General features: G+C 48.2%; 8 protein-coding genes across 8 annotated transcripts; 5 read left to right on the top strand and 3 right to left on the bottom strand.

Moving 5' to 3' along the window:
* Positions 1–861: 861 nt before the first annotated feature.
* Positions 862–2,772, top strand: N7516_000398 (translation initiation factor 4B; the record flags this gene model as incomplete). Its single annotated transcript, XM_057213120.1, has 8 exons — positions 862–865; positions 950–1,003; positions 1,060–1,104; positions 1,167–1,169; positions 1,271–1,323; positions 1,383–1,674; positions 1,729–2,207; positions 2,266–2,772. 8 exons carry the CDS (start codon positions 862–864, stop codon positions 2,770–2,772), a joined length of 1,437 nt encoding a protein of 478 aa, XP_057075003.1.
* A 1,680-nt stretch (positions 2,773–4,452) lies between these two features.
* Positions 4,453–5,441, top strand: N7516_000397 (uncharacterized protein; the record flags this gene model as incomplete). The annotated part of the gene is made up of 2 exons (XM_057213119.1): positions 4,453–4,639; positions 4,813–5,441. The coding sequence occupies 2 exons, from the start codon at positions 4,453–4,455 to the stop codon at positions 5,439–5,441; spliced, it is 816 nt and encodes a 271-aa protein (XP_057075002.1).
* A 505-nt stretch (positions 5,442–5,946) lies between these two features.
* Positions 5,947–8,348, top strand: N7516_000396 (uncharacterized protein; the record flags this gene model as incomplete). The annotated part of the gene is made up of 9 exons (XM_057213118.1): positions 5,947–5,977; positions 6,039–6,064; positions 6,128–6,306; positions 6,371–6,654; positions 6,716–7,194; positions 7,434–7,541; positions 7,595–7,634; positions 7,904–8,150; positions 8,240–8,348. The coding sequence occupies 9 exons, from the start codon at positions 5,947–5,949 to the stop codon at positions 8,346–8,348; spliced, it is 1,503 nt and encodes a 500-aa protein (XP_057075001.1).
* A 1,266-nt stretch (positions 8,349–9,614) lies between these two features.
* N7516_000395 (uncharacterized protein) lies at positions 9,615–11,079 on the top strand (the record flags this gene model as incomplete). Its single annotated transcript, XM_057213117.1, has 2 exons — positions 9,615–10,652; positions 10,732–11,079. 2 exons carry the CDS (start codon positions 9,615–9,617, stop codon positions 11,077–11,079), a joined length of 1,386 nt encoding a protein of 461 aa, XP_057075000.1.
* Positions 11,080–11,785: 706 nt separating this feature from the next.
* Positions 11,786–13,433, bottom strand: N7516_000394 (pseudouridine synthase family protein; the record flags this gene model as incomplete). The annotated part of the gene is made up of 2 exons (XM_057213116.1): positions 11,786–13,132; positions 13,188–13,433. The coding sequence occupies 2 exons, from the start codon at positions 13,431–13,433 to the stop codon at positions 11,786–11,788; spliced, it is 1,593 nt and encodes a 530-aa protein (XP_057074999.1).
* An 839-nt stretch (positions 13,434–14,272) lies between these two features.
* On the bottom strand, positions 14,273–15,768 carry N7516_000393 (uncharacterized protein; the record flags this gene model as incomplete). The annotated part of the gene is made up of 4 exons (XM_057213115.1): positions 14,273–14,507; positions 14,753–14,786; positions 15,033–15,327; positions 15,604–15,768. The coding sequence occupies 4 exons, from the start codon at positions 15,766–15,768 to the stop codon at positions 14,273–14,275; spliced, it is 729 nt and encodes a 242-aa protein (XP_057074998.1).
* Positions 15,769–18,434: 2,666 nt separating this feature from the next.
* Positions 18,435–20,180, top strand: N7516_000392 (uncharacterized protein; the record flags this gene model as incomplete). Its single annotated transcript, XM_057213114.1, has 5 exons — positions 18,435–18,801; positions 18,967–19,091; positions 19,282–19,388; positions 19,649–20,115; positions 20,176–20,180. The coding sequence occupies 5 exons, from the start codon at positions 18,435–18,437 to the stop codon at positions 20,178–20,180; spliced, it is 1,071 nt and encodes a 356-aa protein (XP_057074997.1).
* A 634-nt stretch (positions 20,181–20,814) lies between these two features.
* On the bottom strand, positions 20,815–21,581 carry N7516_000391 (uncharacterized protein; the record flags this gene model as incomplete). Its single annotated transcript, XM_057213113.1, has 2 exons — positions 20,815–21,112; positions 21,205–21,581. 2 exons carry the CDS (start codon positions 21,579–21,581, stop codon positions 20,815–20,817), a joined length of 675 nt encoding a protein of 224 aa, XP_057074996.1.
* Positions 21,582–21,656: the final 75 nt, after the last annotated feature.

The raw sequence follows: 21,656 nt of genomic DNA, 5'->3' as shown, positions 1-21,656 counted from the left end.
AGTCTCACTCTCTTCTTGCATCAATTATGGAAATCATGGCTAGGTTACTAAAAGATGTACATAATCTCTACGATGGGCGTGTGTTAGGCACGGGTAGAGGTTCTGAGGTATTTACATAGTGGCTGGAAAAAAAAAAAACCTCCGCTCAAAAAGGCTATATCAGGCCTATATAGTAGTATGTTGTACTAGAGGCTCCGGTAAAGCATATCATATTGAACTAAGAACTGATGCGGAACGATCTCCAGACACTGGTGATACCGCTGATTCCTACAACTTAGAAGTAATTAAGGCGACCGCAAACAGACTACTCCTGGAGAGACAAATCTTTAGCCAATCAAGTTGGAATAGTGATGAAGTTGTGTAGTCTGTACTATTACTGTTTTTGGGGTATATTTTATGATATATTTTTAGCCGAGTATGAAGATGTCCACTTATTGTAGACAGATAAGGAACGAACTCGGATTTTTCTCTCCCTCTTTTTTTTTTTTTTTTTTTTTCCTGCTCATTTGAAGCAAATAAACGCACGAGTAACTTATTACTCTCACATCCCATATTTCAGGAATATAAACGGATTCGAAGATGATTGCAGTTCCAGTATAGACCGATCTCGCGGCTCTGATTGGGCTAGCGTCATCACTAAAAATTTAGTAACCCGTCCACTTCCATGCCGCAGCCGACTTCCCCTCTACCAACTTTTCCACTGTGGGTTTGCAGATATTGAATCTAACACACTTGACTCAAATTTTGATTCTTGGCTTTCTCACCAGGTGTCTCTGATCTTTTGACCTTTTCTTCTATCCAACCCTATCCTCCGAGAAGCGCGCACAAATCCCGGCGCGTTTCCCACTTCAAACCGCAATCATGGGTTCGTTCCAGACCTTCCATTTCCCCAGGGCATCGCCCCCGCGAAAATATTCATGGGCCATTGGCTAACATGGTGAAATATCAGCCCCCAAAAACAAAGCCCAGAAGATGTCTATGAGCACCTTCTTGGCTGATGAAAGTGAGTATCTGGGAAAAAAAAATTGGATGATTGGATGTGATTACTGACGACTATAGGCCTTGGCTCTTGGGCTGATGAGATGGAGGATATGCCCCTTCCTTGTAAGTTGCAGATCTTCCCCCGCTATGGAAATTGCGAAATTGTACTAACCAAAAATTTATAGCCAGTATGTAGTGTGCCTGATACCCTAACATCCTAATATGCTTATCGTTGATTGGCACCCTTGCTTACAATATGGACAGCCCAGCCTTTGGCATCTACCTTCAGCCGTCGCCCCGCAGGTGATTTGGCATTCGGCTCCGGCTCCACTGGCGGTTTCGGTATGATACCTTTCGCGTTAGATATAGAGAGAACAGCTTCTGACAGATTGAGTGATTAGAGCGCGAGCGTGGTGGATATGCCGTCCGGGAGCCTCTTGATCTCCCCCACCCAGCCCCCTTACACTTGCCATATTGGCAACCTTTCCTTCGAATCAACTGACGCCGATATCTCCGAGTTTTTCGCTGGATGTGGTGTGACGAGCGTCCGTCTCGTAGAAGACAAGTTGACAAAGGCCCCCAAGGGTTTCGGATATGTCGAGTTCGAGACCGTCGAGGGTCTGCAGAAGGCTCTGGATCTCTCTGGCTCGTCTTTCCAGGGACGTTCCATCCGTACCAGTGTTGCGGAGCCTCGTGAGTACCAAAGGTTAGTGTCTGGTAAAGATATCAGCTGACAGGTTAATTTAGCCAAGGAATCTCGCCTGGAAGGCAAGGATCTTGACTGGTCCCGACGTGGCCCTCTCCCCGAACTTCCCCAACGCCGTGCGCCTGAGCGCTCCAGCTTCGGACGCGGCATGGATGCCGGTTCTGATGCGGGCAGTGACCGCGGTGGCCGCCGCAGCAACTTCGAGTCCGACGGAAAGCCCCGTGACTTCAACAACTGGGAGCGCAAGGGACCCCTTTCGCCCTCTGCCGGTGGCCCGCCTCGCGAGGGTGGCCGAGAGCACAGCAATGATGGACCCGGTTCCAGCTTCCGCAGAACCGAGGCTGCATGGGGTGAGGGACGTTCCCAGGACGAGGGCTCGCGCCCTCCCCGCCCCGAGCACGTTCGCCCGGAGCCTACACCTACCGCTGCCGACATGGACAACCAGTGGCGCGCCAGAATGCGCCCCGACGAAACTCCTAAGGAGCCCATCAGCCCCGCATCCCCCTCTGCCACTCCTGCCGTTCCTGCCGCCCCTGCTAGCCGCCCCAAACTGAACCTGACCAAGCGCACTGTCTCAGAGAACCCCACCCCCCACCTCAGCCAGCAGCGACTCCAAGGCCAGCCCCTTCGGTGCCGCCCGACCCATTGACACTGCTACCCGCGAGCGTCAGGTTGAGGAGAGACGCCAGCTTGCCATTCGCCAAAAGCAGGAAGCTGCCGATAAGGCCAAGGCCGAGAAGGCCGAAAAGTTCGCCGAGAAGCAAAAGCAGCTCAAGGAGTCAGCCCCTGCCGTGGACCACAACGGCAAGGATGCCCTGGAGACCCCCAAGGGTGGTGGCAACTTTGAGATCCTCCAACGGGCCGGTGAGGATGGCGAGTTGACCGCTGACCAGGAGACCGAGGAGACGACAGCTGCCGCTCCTGTCGAAGCCAAGAAGGCGCCTGCTAACGGCTGGAGGGCCCCGGCCCCGGCCCCTGAGGCTGGTGCTGGTGCTGGTGCTGGCGGTGAAGAGGAGGGATGGAGCACGGTCAGTGTGAACAAGCGCAACAACCGCCGTGGACAGACTGGTCGTGGATTCGCATAAACGTATCGATACCCCGAAGCAACGGCCGTTTTTTGCCCTGAGACTTGGATTTAACCGGGTACGCAGGTGGGTTAATTCTGGACGAGGTTCATTCCGGTCTTGGGTGCACTGCTCGGTCGAGTTACCTTGAGCGGTTGCCCCGGGATAGGTTTGTCACTCATAATTACCACCCGCTCCCGCCATTTCTCAGTGCCGGACGTAGATTTGCTTTTTCTGATTGAGCTTTATTCTCCTTTCCACTCCTACTCTTTTGCCCTTTGGTTTCATGATCTCTCTTCCTTTTTTCGTGGGCTAGATTTTTCGATATACATCTAGTCCTCGCTTCGATGATCTGGCAGTCCGAAAAGTTTCATTTTATGTCTTGTTCGCTATCTAGCTATTATTCCCATGCGTGACTCAAAGTGATCTGCCCATGACCATTACAGCCGATGCGAAATGAATACTACATGTTCCATTTTATTTTTCCTTTCCTTTTTTTCTTGTTCTCTTTTCTCCTCTCTTCCGTTCGATTGACCACGGGTGGTCCTGTTTCTTTCTCGTTTCTGTCTGCCGTGGATCTAGGGGGTCGAGGGTCTTTTGACACTCCTCTCTCTTCGTTCTCGGCCATGTGAACAAGACGACTCTGCGAGAATAGTCATTACGAGCACCCCTCTCATGAGCACAATGTTGACGAAATCAATTCCTGTTCTTTTGCTCTTCTTTCTGTGACTGCTTCCAATTCAATTATTTGGGGGTCTTTGCATGGCAGAGTTATCTCGATGGTCCTTTCCTCATTTCTCGCGTACTCACCTTGAGTTGAATTTCCGCTTAGTATAGAATGAAATGCAGTCTTCACTGACAGTTGTGCTTTTGTAGAATGTTTAGGGTATGTGTATATTGTGAGAGGCTACCTAGGTATACAACATAGACATGTTGCCAGCATATCTCCGTACAACATACGTACTTCATGAGTGCTTGGTCTTTATATCTCTGCCAAGGCCAAGTTCCAAAACACTAGTGTATCAGAACGTGGTCGATCAGTTTGAAGAAATGGGGAGGTTGGACTGTTTCTAATGAAGAACACAGTGCTTGTAGGGAGTAATTATGAATATGATATCTAATTTTAGTAGTAATAACATCTAGATCCAAGACATAAAACAATAGTCGAGATTTCATGGTACTCCGTACTCCATACTCCATCCTCCGTACATGGTCGACTATTGGATCAAGCAAGGGTATAAATAGGATCCACTAGTCTCAAACGGTTCGAACGTGGCAGATTTTATGTACCGAGGATGTGAGGTGTGAGATATATGGAGTTTAGTATATACATAATCAACTATAGTTACTCGCTTTCAAATTAAATAGTGGTTTCGAGTATGTTTCGAACATGTTTTGAACATAGTTCAAGATCTTCATCCAAATCCATTCATATAACATCCATGGATGTTATGGGATCAGGAAGGGGATACAGCCAAGAAATGGAGTGGCCGGTATGGAATTAATTGTAAACCCCCTTCAAAGGGTCAGGGATTATGATTTTCAGCCTTTGAATTTTATTTATCTTTTCTCGTCTTTTTTTTATTTAATACTTGGGGACGTCTTAAACCCCGTTCAAATCACCGTTACATCCTTAAACACGACTAGTGAAACCAATTAAACCCTGACAATCCTGATCCCGGGGTAAGGCCCCATGTTGTTATGTCGACCACAACATCCCTCACTACCACGCTTGTCGCACCGGCTATGAAGGGTGTCGCTATATCAGAAAAACAATGTCCTATGTGTTGGGGCGAAGGATTTCCCCAAGATGGTTCTGGCACCCACGATAGGATCCAGGAGCTGGAGGGGCAGGTGCATGCGTTGACAGCGCGCGCTTCCGCTACAGGTAAGCCTTTGCAGGACTCGGTCTTTTTTTTTTTTTTTTTTGCAGACTACATACCCAAGCATAGCATGGATGTGATCGCATGTCTACAGGAAATACAGCAGTCTTTTTTTTTTTAACCTTTTTGAACCCTTCCCTTTCTTCCAACGCAACCATAAAACCAAGAACCCCCCCAGCTAACCCGATCAACAGCCTCCAAACTCACCGAGTACGAAGACGAAATCCGTCGCCTACGCTCCTCTCAATCTCAAGGATCCTACCACACCCCACGAAGCAGCTCTTCACTGGGGAGACCCCCTCCCAACCCGACCATTCCTCACCACAACGCCCAACATCCTCCGAATCCCAACCCCAACCACAAACATATCACAGCCGCCTCACAAACTTAGCCTCCCTCCTCCCCTATCGACGTGGTAGCGCAACCCCAGCAAGCGCACCCTCAACATCCAGCGGCGCCGTCCTCCCAAGTACCCCGACCGCGCTGACAACACCGCACACACATATGTCCCCCGCGAACAGCGAGCACACCGCCGAGTTGCAGGATGCGCTTACGCGCGAACAGAGACGGCGGGAGGCAGCCGAGTCGCAGCTTTCGCAGGCGAGTACTGAGTTAGAGGATTTGACTGTGCAGCTTTTCAGTCAGGCGAATGAGATGGTTGCGGAGGAGCGGAAGGCTCGCGCGAAGCTTGAAGAGCGGGTTGCTGTGTTGGAACGGAGGGATGTTGAGAAGCGTAGTCGGTTGGAGAGGTTGGAGAAGGCTATGGCGCGTGTGGAACGGTTGAGGGCTTTAGTTAATCATCAATGATGGTTGGAAGGGCTTTTGGCTGACATGTGTTGGGAGGGTTTGGCTTTTACGATTGGTACGATTGGATTATTTGACGATGGAAATGATTGGGCGTGTATTTGATAGGATTTGGGGTTGGGATTCCCTTTTGATATTTTGGCGCATTTGGATGGGGGCGTTTATGGTGACTTTTGTGGTTTATGGTTGTTTTTGCCGACATAATGTGAGGTTGAATTGTAAACCCGATCTATCACGAAGTTTCCGTGTCCTCGTATACAACATACATATTGTACAATAAACAGAGTACACCAAACTAGTCCTAAAGTGACTTAATAGGCAATGCATCCGAGCAAATGACGTGCGTCGAGGTTGGACCTTCCCACAGTTCCAAGTGGCTCTGGGGACAACGTACTCCACTGCTAAACTTCCTTTAATACTACCGGACTGGAGAAGTAACAACATCTGATATTTCATCTATATCTCTATATCTCTCTATCGCTCTATCGCTCTCTCTATATATACAATTATGTCTATTGGCGTGGCTATCATCGGCAGTGGTACATCTACAACATACTCTATAACTACTCTACGCTGTATCCACTGGCTAACATCCAACAGGTCTCTTTGCGAAAGAGCAGCACCTTGTATGGCAAATTCCATAATAGTACCATCTTCTATATAATCTACTTGACTAATTTATCACACAGCCCGCCGTCCAAGCTGCCTCAAACTTCCAACTCAAGGCCATCTATTCTCGGTCCTTGAAGTCAGCCCAGGACCTCGCCAGTGGCACGTCTGAAGTCGACCTCTACTCTGAAGACTCAGGCTCCAACAAGTCCTATGCCGATCTACTGGCTCGTTCAGATATCGGCGCGGTGATTATTGCGTATGGAATCCCATTGCTCTAGATTCAACTTGAAGAGCGAAACACTAACCCTCGACTCTGATAGCCTTCCCATTCTGATCCAGCCAGACTTCATTCAGAAAGCACTGCTCGCTGGCAAACACGTCTTGTCCGAGAAGCCCATCGCCAAGGATGTCGCTACTGCCCAGGAACTTCTGAAATGGTACAAGAGTACTATCGATACCAGCAAGGTCTTCTGGGCCGTCGCCGAGAATTTCCGTTATATGACAAAGTTCCTCTTCGCGGCAGAGCAAGTCCAAAAACAGGGCAAGGTCCAAAACTTCCGGGTGAACGTTCACAGCCTGATGAATCAGAACAACAAGTACTTCCGTATGTTTAGTCCTGATTCTCTACATGGAAGATCTGAACGGAGACTGACTATCTGAACTAGACACCGCCTGGCGCAAGACTCCTGAGCATCAGGGCGGATTCCTTTTGGATGGTGGTGTTCACATGACTGCTGCGTTGCGCCTGATTCTAGGCCCTGCGGAGCGTCTGAGCATTCTGTCGGCGCAGTCACAGTTGCAGAGATCATTTCTGCCACCAGTTGATACAGTGGATGCCGTTGTGAAGACTGAATCTGGTGCTACTGGCGTTATCTCTCTGTCGTGGGGATCCTTATTTAATGATCAGATTTTCGAGGTTGCTTGCGAGAAAGGTGTTGTCACCTTGAACTTCGATGATGTGACTGTCAATGGCGAGAAGCACCATGTTGAGTTTGATGGCAAGGGTGTTGTGCCGGAGGTGGCGGAGTTTGCAAACTCCATCGTGAGTGGAAAACCTGATATTAGACAGTCTCCTGAGGAAGCATTGGCGGATCTTGAGATCTTGGAGCAGATGTTGCGGAGTGGCGAGAAAGATGGCGAGAAGGTTCAGTTGCATTTGCAGTGATATTTAGATGTTATGTGAATGCATAAAGATTGAGATATATTGAAATGCTAGTATAATGTATAATTAGTATAATGTCCAGTATAAGAAAAGAGAGCCATCATCTACAGTTGTATACATCTCCAGATATTACCCAAAGAGGATTAGTAGGGCTAGGGCTAGACCAGCCCTAGGCTGACATAAGTGGTCTGGTTTCGCTTAGTTCGCCCAAAGCGTACTAGTGTGGGTCTCCCACTCTGCTGCGGGAGAACCTGAGAGAGAAGTTTTCGAGATTGAACTCCGACCCGACAACTCTCGAACGCCCGGCGAGACCCAGCAATACCGACAAGGTCAGTCACCAAATGCGCATGATATTCGATTCAGTCACTAATTTTGATTCCAGATGGCCGCCGCTAAGCAGCACATCCCTATCGTGAAGAAGCGTATGTTCCCGATTACCTGTTCCATTCCTTTTCGTGCCCGTGCCCGTGCCCTGGATACTCTCGCCCTTCGATCATCGACCGAATAAAACAAAGCCAGCTCAGCAAGATGCAACGAACGAAGAAAGAAAAATACCCATTGGGGAATTGCAGTGGAAAAAAAAAATCAACACTATGGATCGAAGGGCGACATTATCCGCAGGGCCATGGAGGCTGAACAAGGAGCGCGGATTTTTCACATTCACGAATGGAGGACTGACATCGACAATTAGGCACGAACCGCTTCAACCGTCACCAGTCTGACCGGTTCATGCGCGTTGGCTCTTCGTGGCGCAAGCCCAAGGGTATTGATAACTGCGTTCGTCGCCGTTTCAAGGGCCAGATGGTCATGCCCTCCATTGGTTTCGGTTCCAACAAGAAGACCCGCCACATGATGCCCTCCGGCCACAAGGCTTTCCTCGTCCAGAACACCAAGGACGTTGAGCTCCTCCTCATGCACAACCGCACCTTCGCTGCTGAGTACGTCCTGCCTCCTGCGCCAGCCCTAGCTGTGTCTATCAGCGATCAAGTCGCTTCATATATATTCCTTTTGTCTAACAAATTTACAGGATCGGCCACGCCGTTTCTTCCCGCAAGCGTGTTGAGATTATCGAGAAGGCCAAGGCTCTCGGTGTTAAGGTCACTAACCCCAAGGGCCGTGTCACCACCGAGGCATAAATGGAATAAACCCAGTTTGTTTCCTTTTAGTTGGGATGGGTGCACGAGGTCGGGGTTTTTGTATGGCGATACTATCTCTTCGGCGATAACGAAATTTAAGGATTGTGCATGGCATGTCCGGCTCGGGCCTTGTCATAGTGCCGGGCGCTGTGAAGCGAGAGAACTGTTCTCTGAAATGACAACAAAAATTGCAAAAATCCCTTTGGTTCACTCCAAGTCATTTCAATCATTTGAATTGAGGTGCATATTTTAATCTGGCCTCGTACATGTAGTTGTACAGTGTATAAATAGTTATGCAGTGTAGTTCATGGGTGTACCCAAACAACATCGTAACCCTAAAAACATGAACTTCTGACTACAACATCCAACAACATCCCTCATACTCTCCCCCGCTACAATACAATATATTAACATATCCAACCTGAAACCCCTTTTACATGTCGTCGATCCCTATCACACGTTTCAGATCATCGGACCCACCTACGGGCGACTATAGGGCTCACCATCACATAACTCTCTTATTGGCTAACTAGTGCCTGACTGCCTATTTATTTTATCACCGCCTTCTTGAAGTAAGGTATATTAATTTCAACTTCTCTTTTACACCTATATATTTCATAGGTCACGCTAGGTCTCCGTGTTGTCAAAGGAAAGACCTCTGATTAGACTGACATCTTACTAGATCTTCCTTTTTGGATGTTCTTCTTAGGGTCTTTCTAGTTGTCTTTCTAGATGTCTTTTCATATATCTATTCTAACGCATTATAAGGCATCATCTGGGTTCAATATTACTACTAACTATATAACTGGGTCAAAGTTACTGCCAGGCAATATAAACCAATGAGAGAGTTATGTCCCTATAGTCGGCTGTACCCACCTTCAAGTGGTGACGTACGCAACATAAGCAAAGAAAAAAATTCCATGGAGTTCCGAGACCAGCACGACATAGGAGCACAGGATCAAGATAGAGCCGGACATCAGGACACATACATCTAGTTATCATCCAGGTCAATGTCTCAAGTCTGTTGAATCCTCGAGAATAATGGTGACACAACTCTGGTTTGAATGTCACTGATGTACATATGTATCAGCCCCCACACGCCCATCACTTAAGAACTTGGAGACCCCCTCCTGACGATCCCATCGACATTTATGTCTTATATTAGGTCTCCATCTGGATATGGAGACCGATAGATCATTCCATATCCATTAAACCCCTTTCCTGGATTCTTTTCCCCTCTGCCTCTATCAACCCCAATCCCCGAAAATGCCCTCTCTCCCACACCGATATGGTCGCTGGGTCCTCATTCTAGGCCCAGTGATCCTAATCCTCTGGATCGTCCAATTCATACACGCCGAGTTCGGCTCAAATATCACGCTGGACGTGATCGAACCCGGCATCGGGCTAACGATTGATACACACAACGAGACCGACCCAGTAACCAAAACCGACCATGTCCCCCCATCCTGTCCAACAGACACAGGAATGGAGTCTATATTGGTAGTAGTCAAAACCGGCATTACAGAAGCCCAAGACAAAGTCCCGGTCCATCTAAGAACAACCCTCCGCTGTGTTCCGCACAAAATAATCGTCTCCGACTTCGAAGAAGACATAGCCGGAATACGCACGCAAGACGTCTTCCTCAATGTCTCCGACACTCTCAAACAAACCAACGAAGACTTCGCCATATACAACCGCGCCCGAGCAGGCGGTCACACAGCTCTAACCTCGCAAGACCACACGAAAGTCGCCAATGGCCCGTCAGGTATGACCAACAACCCAGGCTGGAAACTGGACAAGTGGAAATTCCTACCTATGATTCATTCCGCGCGAGACGCGAAGCCAGACGCAAAGTGGTTCGTGTTCCTGGAAGCGGATACATATCCGATGTGGGCGAATCTGCTCTCGTGGCTGGCGCATTTCAATCACGAGGAGAGACTATATCTGGGGAATCAGATGCAGATTGCGTCTACGTTGTTTGCGCATGGTGGGTCCGGATTTGTACTTTCCAACGCGGCTATTCATGCCGTTGCGGATTTTCATAAATTGCATATTGATGAGTGGGATGATATCACTGATCAGGAATGGGCGGGAGATTGTGTGCTTGGGAGGGTGCTTGCTGCGACTGGGATTGCACTTACTTGGTCTTGGCCGCATGTTACTACGCAGTCGGTTTGGGAACAGGATATGTTGCATGAGGCGTTCGGCAAGACGCCTTGGTGTTTTGCGCCCTTTACGTTCCACCATATGACGCCGGCGGATGTGGATCGGTTTTGGGAATTTGAGCAGCAGTGGTTTGCGGATGTAAGTTGTTTCCAGATACCCATGCTGGGATATCTGATGTTAATCTCCCTGGAATGAATATCTCACTAACAAACACCAGACGAACTCAAATGTCCTCACATATAGTGACATCTTCCGCAACCTCGTCCGCCCAACACTCGCAGACCACCTAGATAACTGGGACAACTCTGCGAGTGCAGGCGACGACAGAGATGACTACAAGGGTCCGAAGACACCTACTTCTCTCGCCGCCTGTGCAGACTACTGTGCCGCAGACCCAGAGTGCATCCAGTACCGTCTGACAGCCGACTTGCGCTGCACAACGTCCAATGCGGTGCTACGCGGAAAACCCCAGCCAGGAACTCAGTCAGGGACGATGCTGTGGCGTGTTGATGCTGCGTTGGAGCGGATGGAGCAGTGTGAGAAAGTGATGTGGGTCACTAGCTAGATTTCAGAATTTAGGGTTGAGTTTCTTATATCGTTGAGATACATTACTAGGCGTTTAGCGTTGAGCGTTATGTTTTGGTCTGTTTTGCATCAAGGTTAAAAGATAGCGGCATTTATAGCGTTGGTTGGATAGCGAAATTGGCAAAGAATTATATATGAGATGGCTCTTTATTGGGAATGGATGGTGTTCTTCTGTATGGGATCTTGGGATTTATCACGTTGAGCTAGATCTAGGCTGTGTAGGGAACAGGAAAACGAGCGACCTGTTTTCGACGCCAAGGTGCTGGGCTGGAGCTTTATATATATAAAATGGATTGCAATGGCAAGCGAGCCCCACATTATCGTCCCTACATGGTCTCTCGCAGAATATATCAAGTTTAATGTTCAGGAATTTAGACTATGCCTCGGGCCTCTAATACAGAGTATATAGTTACATAGATTCTGAATCTACAAGTGGTATGCTGTATGAATGAATTTTGATATATTGCACATATCTCTATAAGACTTCTAACAGCAGCAAATCTATATGCTAGAAATGAACACCAAAGAATCGATGTATCGACATGTCATGGAAGACCAAGACCAAGACGCTATGCTCGTGAACTTTTCATGGCAAGTCAGCAAAGTGGTATCAAGACAAGGGCAAAGACATTTTGAGAAATATGATATGGTAGTTTGAAGAAAGGAACCCGTAAAAGACAACATCATTAGTTCGTAGCAGGTGCCTCTACAGCTTCACGGGCAGACTCGTTCATCTTCGCAGCCTCGGAGATATTAACAAGACCAACGCCTTCTAGAAGCACAGAGCCAGTCTTTGCGTCTGCAGCATAGTCATCATCACCCAGGCCAGGCGGAATAGTCCCATGGCCAATGATAATTTCCTCGCCTTCAGCCGCAGGAACCCAGTCAGGACACCCGCGGGGGCCCTCCATGCCCGCAGGAGGCAAGCCCCAGCGAGGCATGGGGCTGCGGTAACCCCAATCACCATCTTTGTCGGCATACGCAACAGCATGCAAGAAGATACCCAGTTCATGGGGCCCCGGGTCCGAGTACAGCTCTGTGCCGCAGACTTCACAGAGGTCGCCGGACAGACGTTCGCCCTTGCGCTTCGCGTAGTCCTCAGCTGCGGCCATCTGCTCGCGGTGCATGATCTCATTGACAAGCACCGGGTCGGTGTTCGGTGGGACATTCGGCGCCGCGGTCAGGTGTGTGCGGTACGAAACTGTATCGGGAATCTCGGTCTTACCCATGAGAGACAACCGCGCGACGATCTCTTCATCGCGCTCTGCGGTCACCTCAGCTTTGCCAAGGTCGGGCCCAAACACACGGCGGTTGGAGTAGATTGGGTCGTTAGAAATCGGGTGGCCCAAGAACTGGAGGTGGACACGGATTTGGTGGGTACGGCCTGTCAGTGGGAAACAGTGCACGATACTGTAGCCCTCGGACTCATTGGCCAATTCCGCGGCCGGGGTAGCGGGACGCTCGTCGTCGCTGGATGACTCAGTATCCTTTGCGACCTCGGGAGGGTAGTAAGCCAAGCGACGGAACTTGGTTGTCGCTTCTTTTCCGGTGGCACGTACACGGTTCAGACCCAGTTTCGGGCTAACCTGCATGATTGGCTGATCGCAGACAATCACGCCGTCCGGGAACTTGCCCTTCACACGCGCGACATATTCCTTCTGTACGGACCGGGCCTTGAGCGCAGCGGCCATTTTGTCCGCGGCCTTGGGATGCTTTCCAATGAACATAATTCCAGAGGTCAATCGGTCAAGTCGGTTGCATGGACGAGGTAACCATTCGGAGCTACGCTCGGAGCGCAGGATTTCGACAACTGTGTTGAAGTGGTATCGACCCGCGGCGTGCACCGGTACGCCAGCAGGCTTATCAATGACTAGGAGGTCATCGTCTTCGAAAATTATTCCCACGGGAAGGCTTGTAACGGGCGGTTCGTGGCGGTGGAGGGTGTGTGAGATGACCTGGCCGTTTTTAAGTGTCGTTTCGGGGCGGGCTGTCACACCGTTAACCTGTACAAGGCCATCCTCCAGGGCTTTCCTCTGGTGATTGTCAGTTTGCGATTCCCCTACATCTGCATGTCCAACATTCACGTACATAGTATTCTGGCTTGCGATCACGAAACTCGGAAGTGAAGATCTCGACCAGCTGGCGACCCCTCCATCGCTCCTTGCAGTTGGTGTTATAGGTGTAATGGTATGGCGTCACACGACGGAAACCACCATCCAAATAGTAAGGCGCAGGCCATGGATCGCAAGGGGTCACCAGCACATCGGCAGTCTTTTTGGGAGTCTTTTCAACCGGTTTCGACGGGGTAACTTGATCGACGTTCATGATGGCCATGGTGGGAATTTTGAGCTTGCCTTGCCGTAGCAAATAGGCCGTGAGACGGGGTGAGGGAGCCAGATGGGCGACAAAGGTGACAGACTTGAACAGAAGTGGAGAGACTTGAAGAATTCAAAAAAGAAAATGAGTTAAGTTGCCCCACATATCAACGAATATTATTTGTTTCCAGGCACGAATTATGTATCTCCGTTCCATGGTTGTTGCCCCTCGCCCCACAAATTAAAAATGTCAAAACCAATCAAATTACATCGATAAGGAATTAAAATTTAATTAAAAAAGAAATTGATATGCAAGCTGTGGGATTCGAACCCACGCCTCTTTCGAGACCAGAATGCTTCACTGAAACAGTGAAAGAGGAAATTCTCTTGAGTCTGGCGCCTTGGACCAACTCGGCCAAACTTGCGAAAAGATGAAATTGTTTTCTGTTTATTGGGTCTTAACGAGATTGTTTCATCTTTTTCTCGGTCCTCCAGGAACAAGAATTCAACTTATAAGCACCGCTTGATATATAAAAACAGTATAGGCTTTTCAGGCTGTTTGGTTCTTCGCCTATTGATTCTTAAGGAGATGGTTTTATTCTTTGTTTCTTAAGGAATAAGAATGTAACTCTAGTACGCGGCGGGATCGTTAGGAGCGGTATTAATATAAGACCTGAGAGAAGTATGATGGTATAAAAGAAGGTGATGGGAATAACGAAGCTACTCTATAAGAGAGGGATCCTCGGGAGCTGGTTAATCTATATAGCCGGTGAGGATATAGCTTTAGCTCCGCGAAGCTAGTTACTAAAAACCTTTGAAGAATAGGGTACGTCGAATGGAGAGGTACTGACCGCGTGGTTAGCGGATTGAGAGGTACGTCGAAGGAGAGGCATTTGTGTGGAATGGAAAAAACTCTACGCGAGAGAAGCCCTCGTTAGCGTATGTTGAGATTGTTTGTTTTGATGGAGGTCGGTGATACCGTTTGTAGGTGTTTTTGGGGGTGACCTGGCCGGTGATATCGATGGTGACGATGATGATGGCGATGACGGCGTCGATGGAAGATGAAGATGATGAGGACGGTTGAATGGAGCATCTAGGGAATCATAACCTGTTAGGAGAGGTCTGTGCGATGTGAGATTCTTCAATCAGAAAGTTAAGCTACAGAAGTTAAGAAAGATACTAAGAAATCCGAGACGCCTATACTGCTGCGTCGGCTACAGCTGTATGGTTACTACCAATATAGTCAGTGGCCCTCAGTGGGCCAAGTTCCTTCATTGTGAATCTCTTTAAAAAAAAAACAATCTCGAATGGTATCAATAAAAAAAAAAAAAGAATTACTCTCCGTCAAAGTTCATCTGTATCTCGAAATCTTCTGTATAGTAATTAATCGTCAGTTATCTTCACTCGATCGATGGATATAAAGATGGGCTTGGATGGGATGGGCTTGGATGTTAGTTGGGCTTGGATGTTGGATGGGCTTGGATGTTGGATGGACTTGGATGTTGGATGGACTTGGATGTTGGATGGACTTGGATGTTGGGTGTGCTTGGATGGGAGATGGGAGATGGATGAGAGATGGGCTTGGATGGGAGATGTAAGGAAGATTGACTATACATACCATCGCGGTTTCTCAACGGAATCTCAATGTCCCCGGTACTGGGGGCAGCCTCAACCGCAGCCTCGTCACCCGCTCCGCCAGCGGCGGGCGGTTCGTGGCTACGGCCAGCGTCTTCTTCGATATTGGGGTGGGCGACCCCATGGTAGGCGGGACCCGTATCGGCCCCGTAGAAACCACCTCCACGGGCATCACCGGCACCACTACCTCGGCCACCACGGGCACCTCCACGGCTACCACCGCGGCCACCACCTCCGTGGTTGCTTATGACCGCGTACGATGCGGTCCCAAACTCTGCCTATTACCCATATTAGAATTTTCATTCTCAAACACTACCACTCCAATAGAGAGATAGACGTGATAATATAATTGGAGCAAGGCAGATAATAGGATCTTACCGCCATGCGGCGTTCGACCTAGAGGTCGACGTGGTCGCGGAGAACCTCTGCCTCAATCTTCTATATAGTAATTAATCGTTAGTTATATTCACTCGATCGATAGATATAAAGGTTGTCGTTGGATGAAAGATGGGCTTGGATGGGAGATACGTATAAGGAAGATTGACTAGACATACCATCAATGTTTCTTGTAATCTCGGTGCCATCGGCACCGGGAGCAGCCTCAACTCCAGCCTCCGCTCCGTTACCGGCTGGTGGCTCAGGGCCAGCGTCTTCCTTGACATTGGGGTGGGCAACCCCATGGTGGGTGGCGCCCGCATCGGCCCCGCGGAAAGCCCCATGGCGGATGAATGTAAGTCTAGAAATTTGTTTCCGGAATGGGAGTCCTTTTATAGAAGAGTATAACAATCTAAATCGTATATAGTACCGAGAAACTATATAAGCTCTAAAAGGTTTTGATAAAGAATCATTTGCCTTATGATATACATTCATCAAAAGAGAGTAGAAAGTGAGCTGAGTAGAAATGAAAGTGAACTGAGCAGAAATGAATGAAAGTGAACTGAGCAGAAATGAAAGTGAACTGAGTAGAAATGAAAGTGAACTGAGCAGAAATGAAAGTGAACTGAGTAGAAATGAAAGTGAACTGAGTAGAAATGAAAGTGAACTGAGTAGAAATGAAAGTGAACTGAGTAGAAATGAAAGTGAGCTAAAATAGAGTCAACTGAGTAGAAGGTGAATTGAGTAGAAACAAGCGAATATCCACATTTTCGGCCCTGAAGACCGCTCCAAGGGTTTGGCCCGCGGCCTGTTGATCCGCCACCGTCTTTTAGTTGATCTATTTCGAAACCGTGAACGCGTATGTGAAACACCCGAAAACAGGAGCGCTCCCCAAGACGTTGGGAACTGTACCTTTTCTCCCGTGACTCCAGTCTACTGCCTTTGTAGTTGGGCCCATAGTTCCTGAGCCACCGGACTTGTCCAGAATAGTTAGGTATTCCGCCGTCTGAGGAACGCTACAGTACGGGCAGTTTCCCGAATCCCGCATCCAAACCTCTCCAGTCACTACCTTGCCCAAAATCATCCGCCAATACAGGTCCGTGAATTTCGGGTAATCAGTCTTTCTCTGAAGCACACTTCGCCAGATCGTCTTGAAACCGTCCCTTGATGCCCATTTCGTCGGCGACATAGACATCTTCCTGTCTGAGATCACGGGATCGCAGATTATAGTCAATGACAGCCGTGGACAGCGTGCGAGCATGCTAGCCCTCACATTTGCCTCGAAATTGCTGCCATTGATGAAGAGGGCCAATGTAGCGCGTTCTGTGTGTCGCGGAGGATGTCGTGTTGGGGGCCTTGAGAAGTTGAGGAAGAGAACTTTTCGACTGCTTCACGTGGATAGATCGGGAGTGGTGGCATTATGACAGTTTGAAGCTGAAACCCTGATTTCTATTAGTATGCCAATTGAGCTTCAGGTCTAGGTCTCCTAGGTACGACTCACATCTGGTGGATAACTTGGGGTTAAACACTGGAAGAGCGAGAGAAAAATGTAGAGCAGAAGGGCAGATGATACCAATCTGAAGTGCAAAGCAGCTAAAATCTTCGTCGGCATGTACAAATTGCCAAGTGCGGAAGCAATAGAAGGAAAGGGAGGTTCAAGAGCTCGAGGATTTAAAAGGGTTAGAGAGGAAGAGCACTGTCGAAGGGAAAGAGAAGTTGGACAAGAGAGAAGTTGGACAAGAGAGAAGCTGGCAGTACTTATCGACGCCTTCAGCCCTAAAACCCGATTTCTGAGCGTTGCCTAATATCTAAGTAGAAAGTGAACTGAGAAGACAGTGAACTGAAGTGAAGTGAAGTGAAGTGAACTGAACTGAAGTAAAGTGAACTGAAGTGAACTGAACTGAAGTGAACTGAACTGAAGTGAACTGAAGTGAACTAAAGTAAACTAAAGTGAACTAAAGTGAACTGAGTAGAAATGAGAGTAAGATTGAGCCCTGAGGCAGAAAGTCAATTGATTTCACGTGCTTTAAGTAACGTGCCTACCTACCTACCTGCCTGGGAAGTCACAACCTGCCCGTCTACCCCACTAGATTTCTACTTCTTTAAATATCACCACTTGCATCGAAAGTATATCAACGAAATCCTTCAATCTTCAATTCTTTGTCTGATTCATCTAAAATTCAATCGAAGTAAGTGGTTTATATATATCACATCAACTAACGATGGATACCGGTCATAGACACGATCCATCTGTATCACCCCAGCCCCGGTCGAAGGCACTGGTCAAAAGAGAGGGAACTCGCCCCTGAGTGACCAATTCGAACCAGAGAACCCATTTGAGAAAGTCTCGGTCAAAGAGGCGGACGAGAACGTTAGGTCAACTAAACGGGCGAAGCCCTTGGCTGTTAGCAAGAACGGCCAGAACCGACAGACCTTCTTGTCTTTCGACCGAATTGAAGATACGGGTGAAGCGGCCAATGCCCCTCAGAGGGCGAGCCAGAATGCAGAAACAATGGAGGCCCCTCAGAGGGCAGGAAAAAGGGATAAAACAATGGAGGCCCCTAGAAGGGCAGGGAAAAAGGAAGAAACAAAGCCCAAGGCCCCTGAGAGGGCGGGCAAGAGAAATGAATCAAAGCCCAAGGCCCCTGAGAGGGCGGGCAAGAGAAATGAATCAAAGCCCAAGGCCCCTCAGAGGGCGGGCAAGAGAAATGAATCAAAGCCTAAGGCCCCTGAGAGGGCAGGCCAGAAGCAATCCGTCCTCGACGGTTTCTTTCCCAAAAGCCAGGGCCTTGTCCCAAGAGCTCCATCTCCGACCACGACTGGCCAAAGTGCAGAGACCCCGTTCGACAAGAGCGATAAAGGTCCTGAACATGGCGGTGATGATGGTTGGGAGGCAGATTGGGTGTCTGATGTCAATGAAAAAGACGATGTAATTGTCGGTGATGACAAAGTCCTCCCTGGACCTGAAGGAGATGATTGTTCTGATAGCATTTCCCTCCATCAGACCAGCATGGATGCATCCACAGCGAAAATGACAGAGGTCAATGGTCAACTCTTTAAGACGATCCAAGAGATCGTCGAATTCCTAAAGAAGTGGGCTAGTGAAACTGAGTTTACGGCTTTGAGAGATAAGCCTATAACTCGAGGTTTCTGGATCTTGATCGACGACCTCAGCGTTGAATTTATTATGGGTCTTTGGGCTCCAGCAATCGACGAAAAGGTGCAAGCTCTCTTCGAGAAAGGCACATTTTCAGTAGATGATCTTCGCAAGCTTCCAAGAGCAAGCAATGAAAGCAGGCCTGGAGTCTATCTAGGGTTTATTCTTGACGAAATTCATAGCGATGGCACAGTTACGCTTGCCCTATACGTAGGGTCGAGTATATGTTGCAAGTTTCGCGTCAAAGAGCACCAATCACGGAGCACATGGAACCGTCTTAAACACTCTGCCTTTTATCAGAGACTTATGAAAGGCGAGAAAGTAGAATTCTGCTTGCTTGCAGCATTCGATTGTTCCATTGAACGAGGCTATCTGAATTTACTAGAAGCAATCTTCATGTTCCTCTTTGGAACCCTTCTAGAGCCGACATTTGAGACCGACTTCGTCAAGCAGAGTACGTGGGAGCTCTACGAGCAACTACAGTCCGTGATCAGACCTCCACTACATATTGTAGGTCAAATTGTTGGCTTAAACAAAGCATGGCCATTGAATCAAGGCTTTGTTAACAAGGGCTGCAATACTGGGTCTGAGTGTAATAACCCGAATTGTGTGGTTATTACCATACCCAAGCGGGAGCGAAAAGGAATAGATCGCTTGGCAGAGGGGGAGTTTGTTTCTACAACTGCTCGCATGCTACCAGACTCTGGTGACCCGCTTGGACCATATCCTTGGTCGAGCTGCTACCATTTCCAAAGAGAGCATGACGGCAACCTACCAGACGAAGCATTTTGCAATCACCACCGTCAGGTTAGGTACTATCAACAGTGGGTTGATAATCGGCGAAATCTCAAGCAACCGATCCACTGCAGTGGCAAAGACTGCAACGAAGTTGAATTGCCTACCCCTGCTGAATACACTATGTTTCGGATGAATACGTCTAATACCAGTCAATTCCTTTGCGAGCCATGCTGGAATAAGCCTCATCCAAAGAGGCCTCGACGGCCTCGACATACGGATTCGGGGGCCGTTTGTCGGAACCCTTACTGTGGTGCTCGTCCAGGTAACAGGACCGTTACAGGCAAAACAGTCAAAGACATTGTGAGTGGTCTTTGCTACCCATGTGTGAATTACAAGATAGCCAAGCTCAACGGGGCCGAAAAGACCGAAAAGGCCAATATGGTTGATGAGGACAAAAAAGATATCCCGCCGAAGCATGAATCGAATCAAATCAAGATCGATATTCTAACTGGCAGGGTCAAGCACCACTGCAACTCCTGTGGGATTGAGGTGAAGAAACTCTTCTGGGAACGACACACGAACAGAAATGAGGGGGAAAAGCCCATCTATGCTCTTTCTGATAAATGGATGGTTAATCCACACGGTCTTCTCCTATGTCTTGAATGCAGGAAGAAGGACGATACAAAACTTTCTTCCCTTCCGCCTGTTTTCTCTGATCTCCGGCCAGAATGCGAGATCATGACAGAGTGGTGGATGCTCTATGATCCAGTTCTAGCTGAAAAGAAGGAAGAACTAGGTATCTCCCGATGCCCAAAAGAAGAAAGAAAAAGAAATAAGCTAACTCCGGTACCTTCAGCATAACAGGTCAAGCCTCTTTGACGAGTCGAGCAGCCCAGCGCGGAACTAACAAAAGGCCATGGCTCTCAAGAAAGCCGGCCCCAACAGCAGCGAGCTTGGACCTCTACGTGGTGTTGTTGACTAGTAGCCTCTTGGTGAAGCCAACACAAGCTCATATCCTTTTTCCTTCATCTGTTACTTCTTCTAGTTACAATGCGATAACATACATGTACAGTAGTGTTTCAGACCATCAATTTACTGAATATGCCATCTAACAGCCATTGTGAGTTTTGGAACGTCTCCCTCTGGCCAAACCGATATCATCTGTGAGAGCAAAAAGAAAGCTCAACATAAAGAAAAGAAGAAAAGCAAAAACAAATTAAGACGATTTACTCGACATAGCGTAGGATGGGCGCAGAATGTTTTACAATCGTTAGCAGTCTCTATGAGCTAAGGAGTGCAAAGAATGTGGGGTGTAGGTATTAAACTAGCGTTGAAGCTCCTGGTAACTAGTTATGTTGTTCTGCTGATTATCCGTAACCCTCCGTGGCCTCAATCCCAATCATCGCAATTCCGGTTTATGGTTGGAATACCTTCATTTTCCCTCGTACATGTGATACTCTTCTTCTATTACTTTTTGTAACGGCAAATGATGAGGTTAGAGGAGAACGGCATTCTGTAGCTTCTTACAATACTGTTCCATCTTGTCAAGGGTTATCTTCTTTAGTTCAACATTGCTGATATCCTCGATGATGAATTGCACCTTTGGTATCTCTTCCTCGAGTTGTTCGAGTAACCGAGCGAGAGCATGGAAAGGGTGTGGTGCGATTTTGAACCTAACAAGTACATGATATTGCTTTTGGTATTCAGTGATGTATTCTTTGGCGGTGTTGAAAGTCGATCGTCGTAATTTGTTGAACTTCATGATCTCGTTGATCGCATTGTCTGCATTGTCACTGCCCTGAACCATCATAATGAGCTTATCCATCATGTCATCTGCATATTCTGGACAATGTTCTATGTTCTGGATTCTCCCCTCTGTGTGTACATCCAGCCAGCAACCACGCGAGACCAGAAGGCCCATCTAGTGTATTTGGGGTGTCCTTTCGCGGGTCGCGGGATGTTGCTGTCGATGGTCTTCTTAAGATATAGAGGCATGAGAGTACATTCCACGAGAATAGCCCATCCACGTGGGTTCTTCGTGTTATGTTTTTTAAGCTCCCTTATCTTCATCATCTTAGTGGGAGTTTCTTCAGGCAAGTCGGCATATTGCGTGATGTCATCATCGTAATCATTGTAATCGTTAGACAGGTTTGACTGATCGTTGTTCGTCGAACCCGACGTACTGGGATTGTTGCCACTGCGTGTGGGTAAGAACTGTGGCTGTTGTGTGGGGTTGCCATCCCCGCTATCCGAATCGGTCATAGTAAGGCTTCGAAGGAATGTGGGCCGAGATCCGATTGGTGAAAATTTTGAAATGCGCGATGATCACCGGGAAGT

Source organism: Penicillium verrucosum (assembly GCF_028828655.1).
Source record: "Penicillium verrucosum strain IBT 35672 chromosome Unknown utg000001l_segment0_segment0, whole genome shotgun sequence".
Taxonomy (NCBI): domain Eukaryota; kingdom Fungi; phylum Ascomycota; class Eurotiomycetes; order Eurotiales; family Aspergillaceae; genus Penicillium; species Penicillium verrucosum.
Note: the sequence above shows the minus strand (reverse complement) of the source record. Positions and strands in the feature narration are given on the sequence as shown.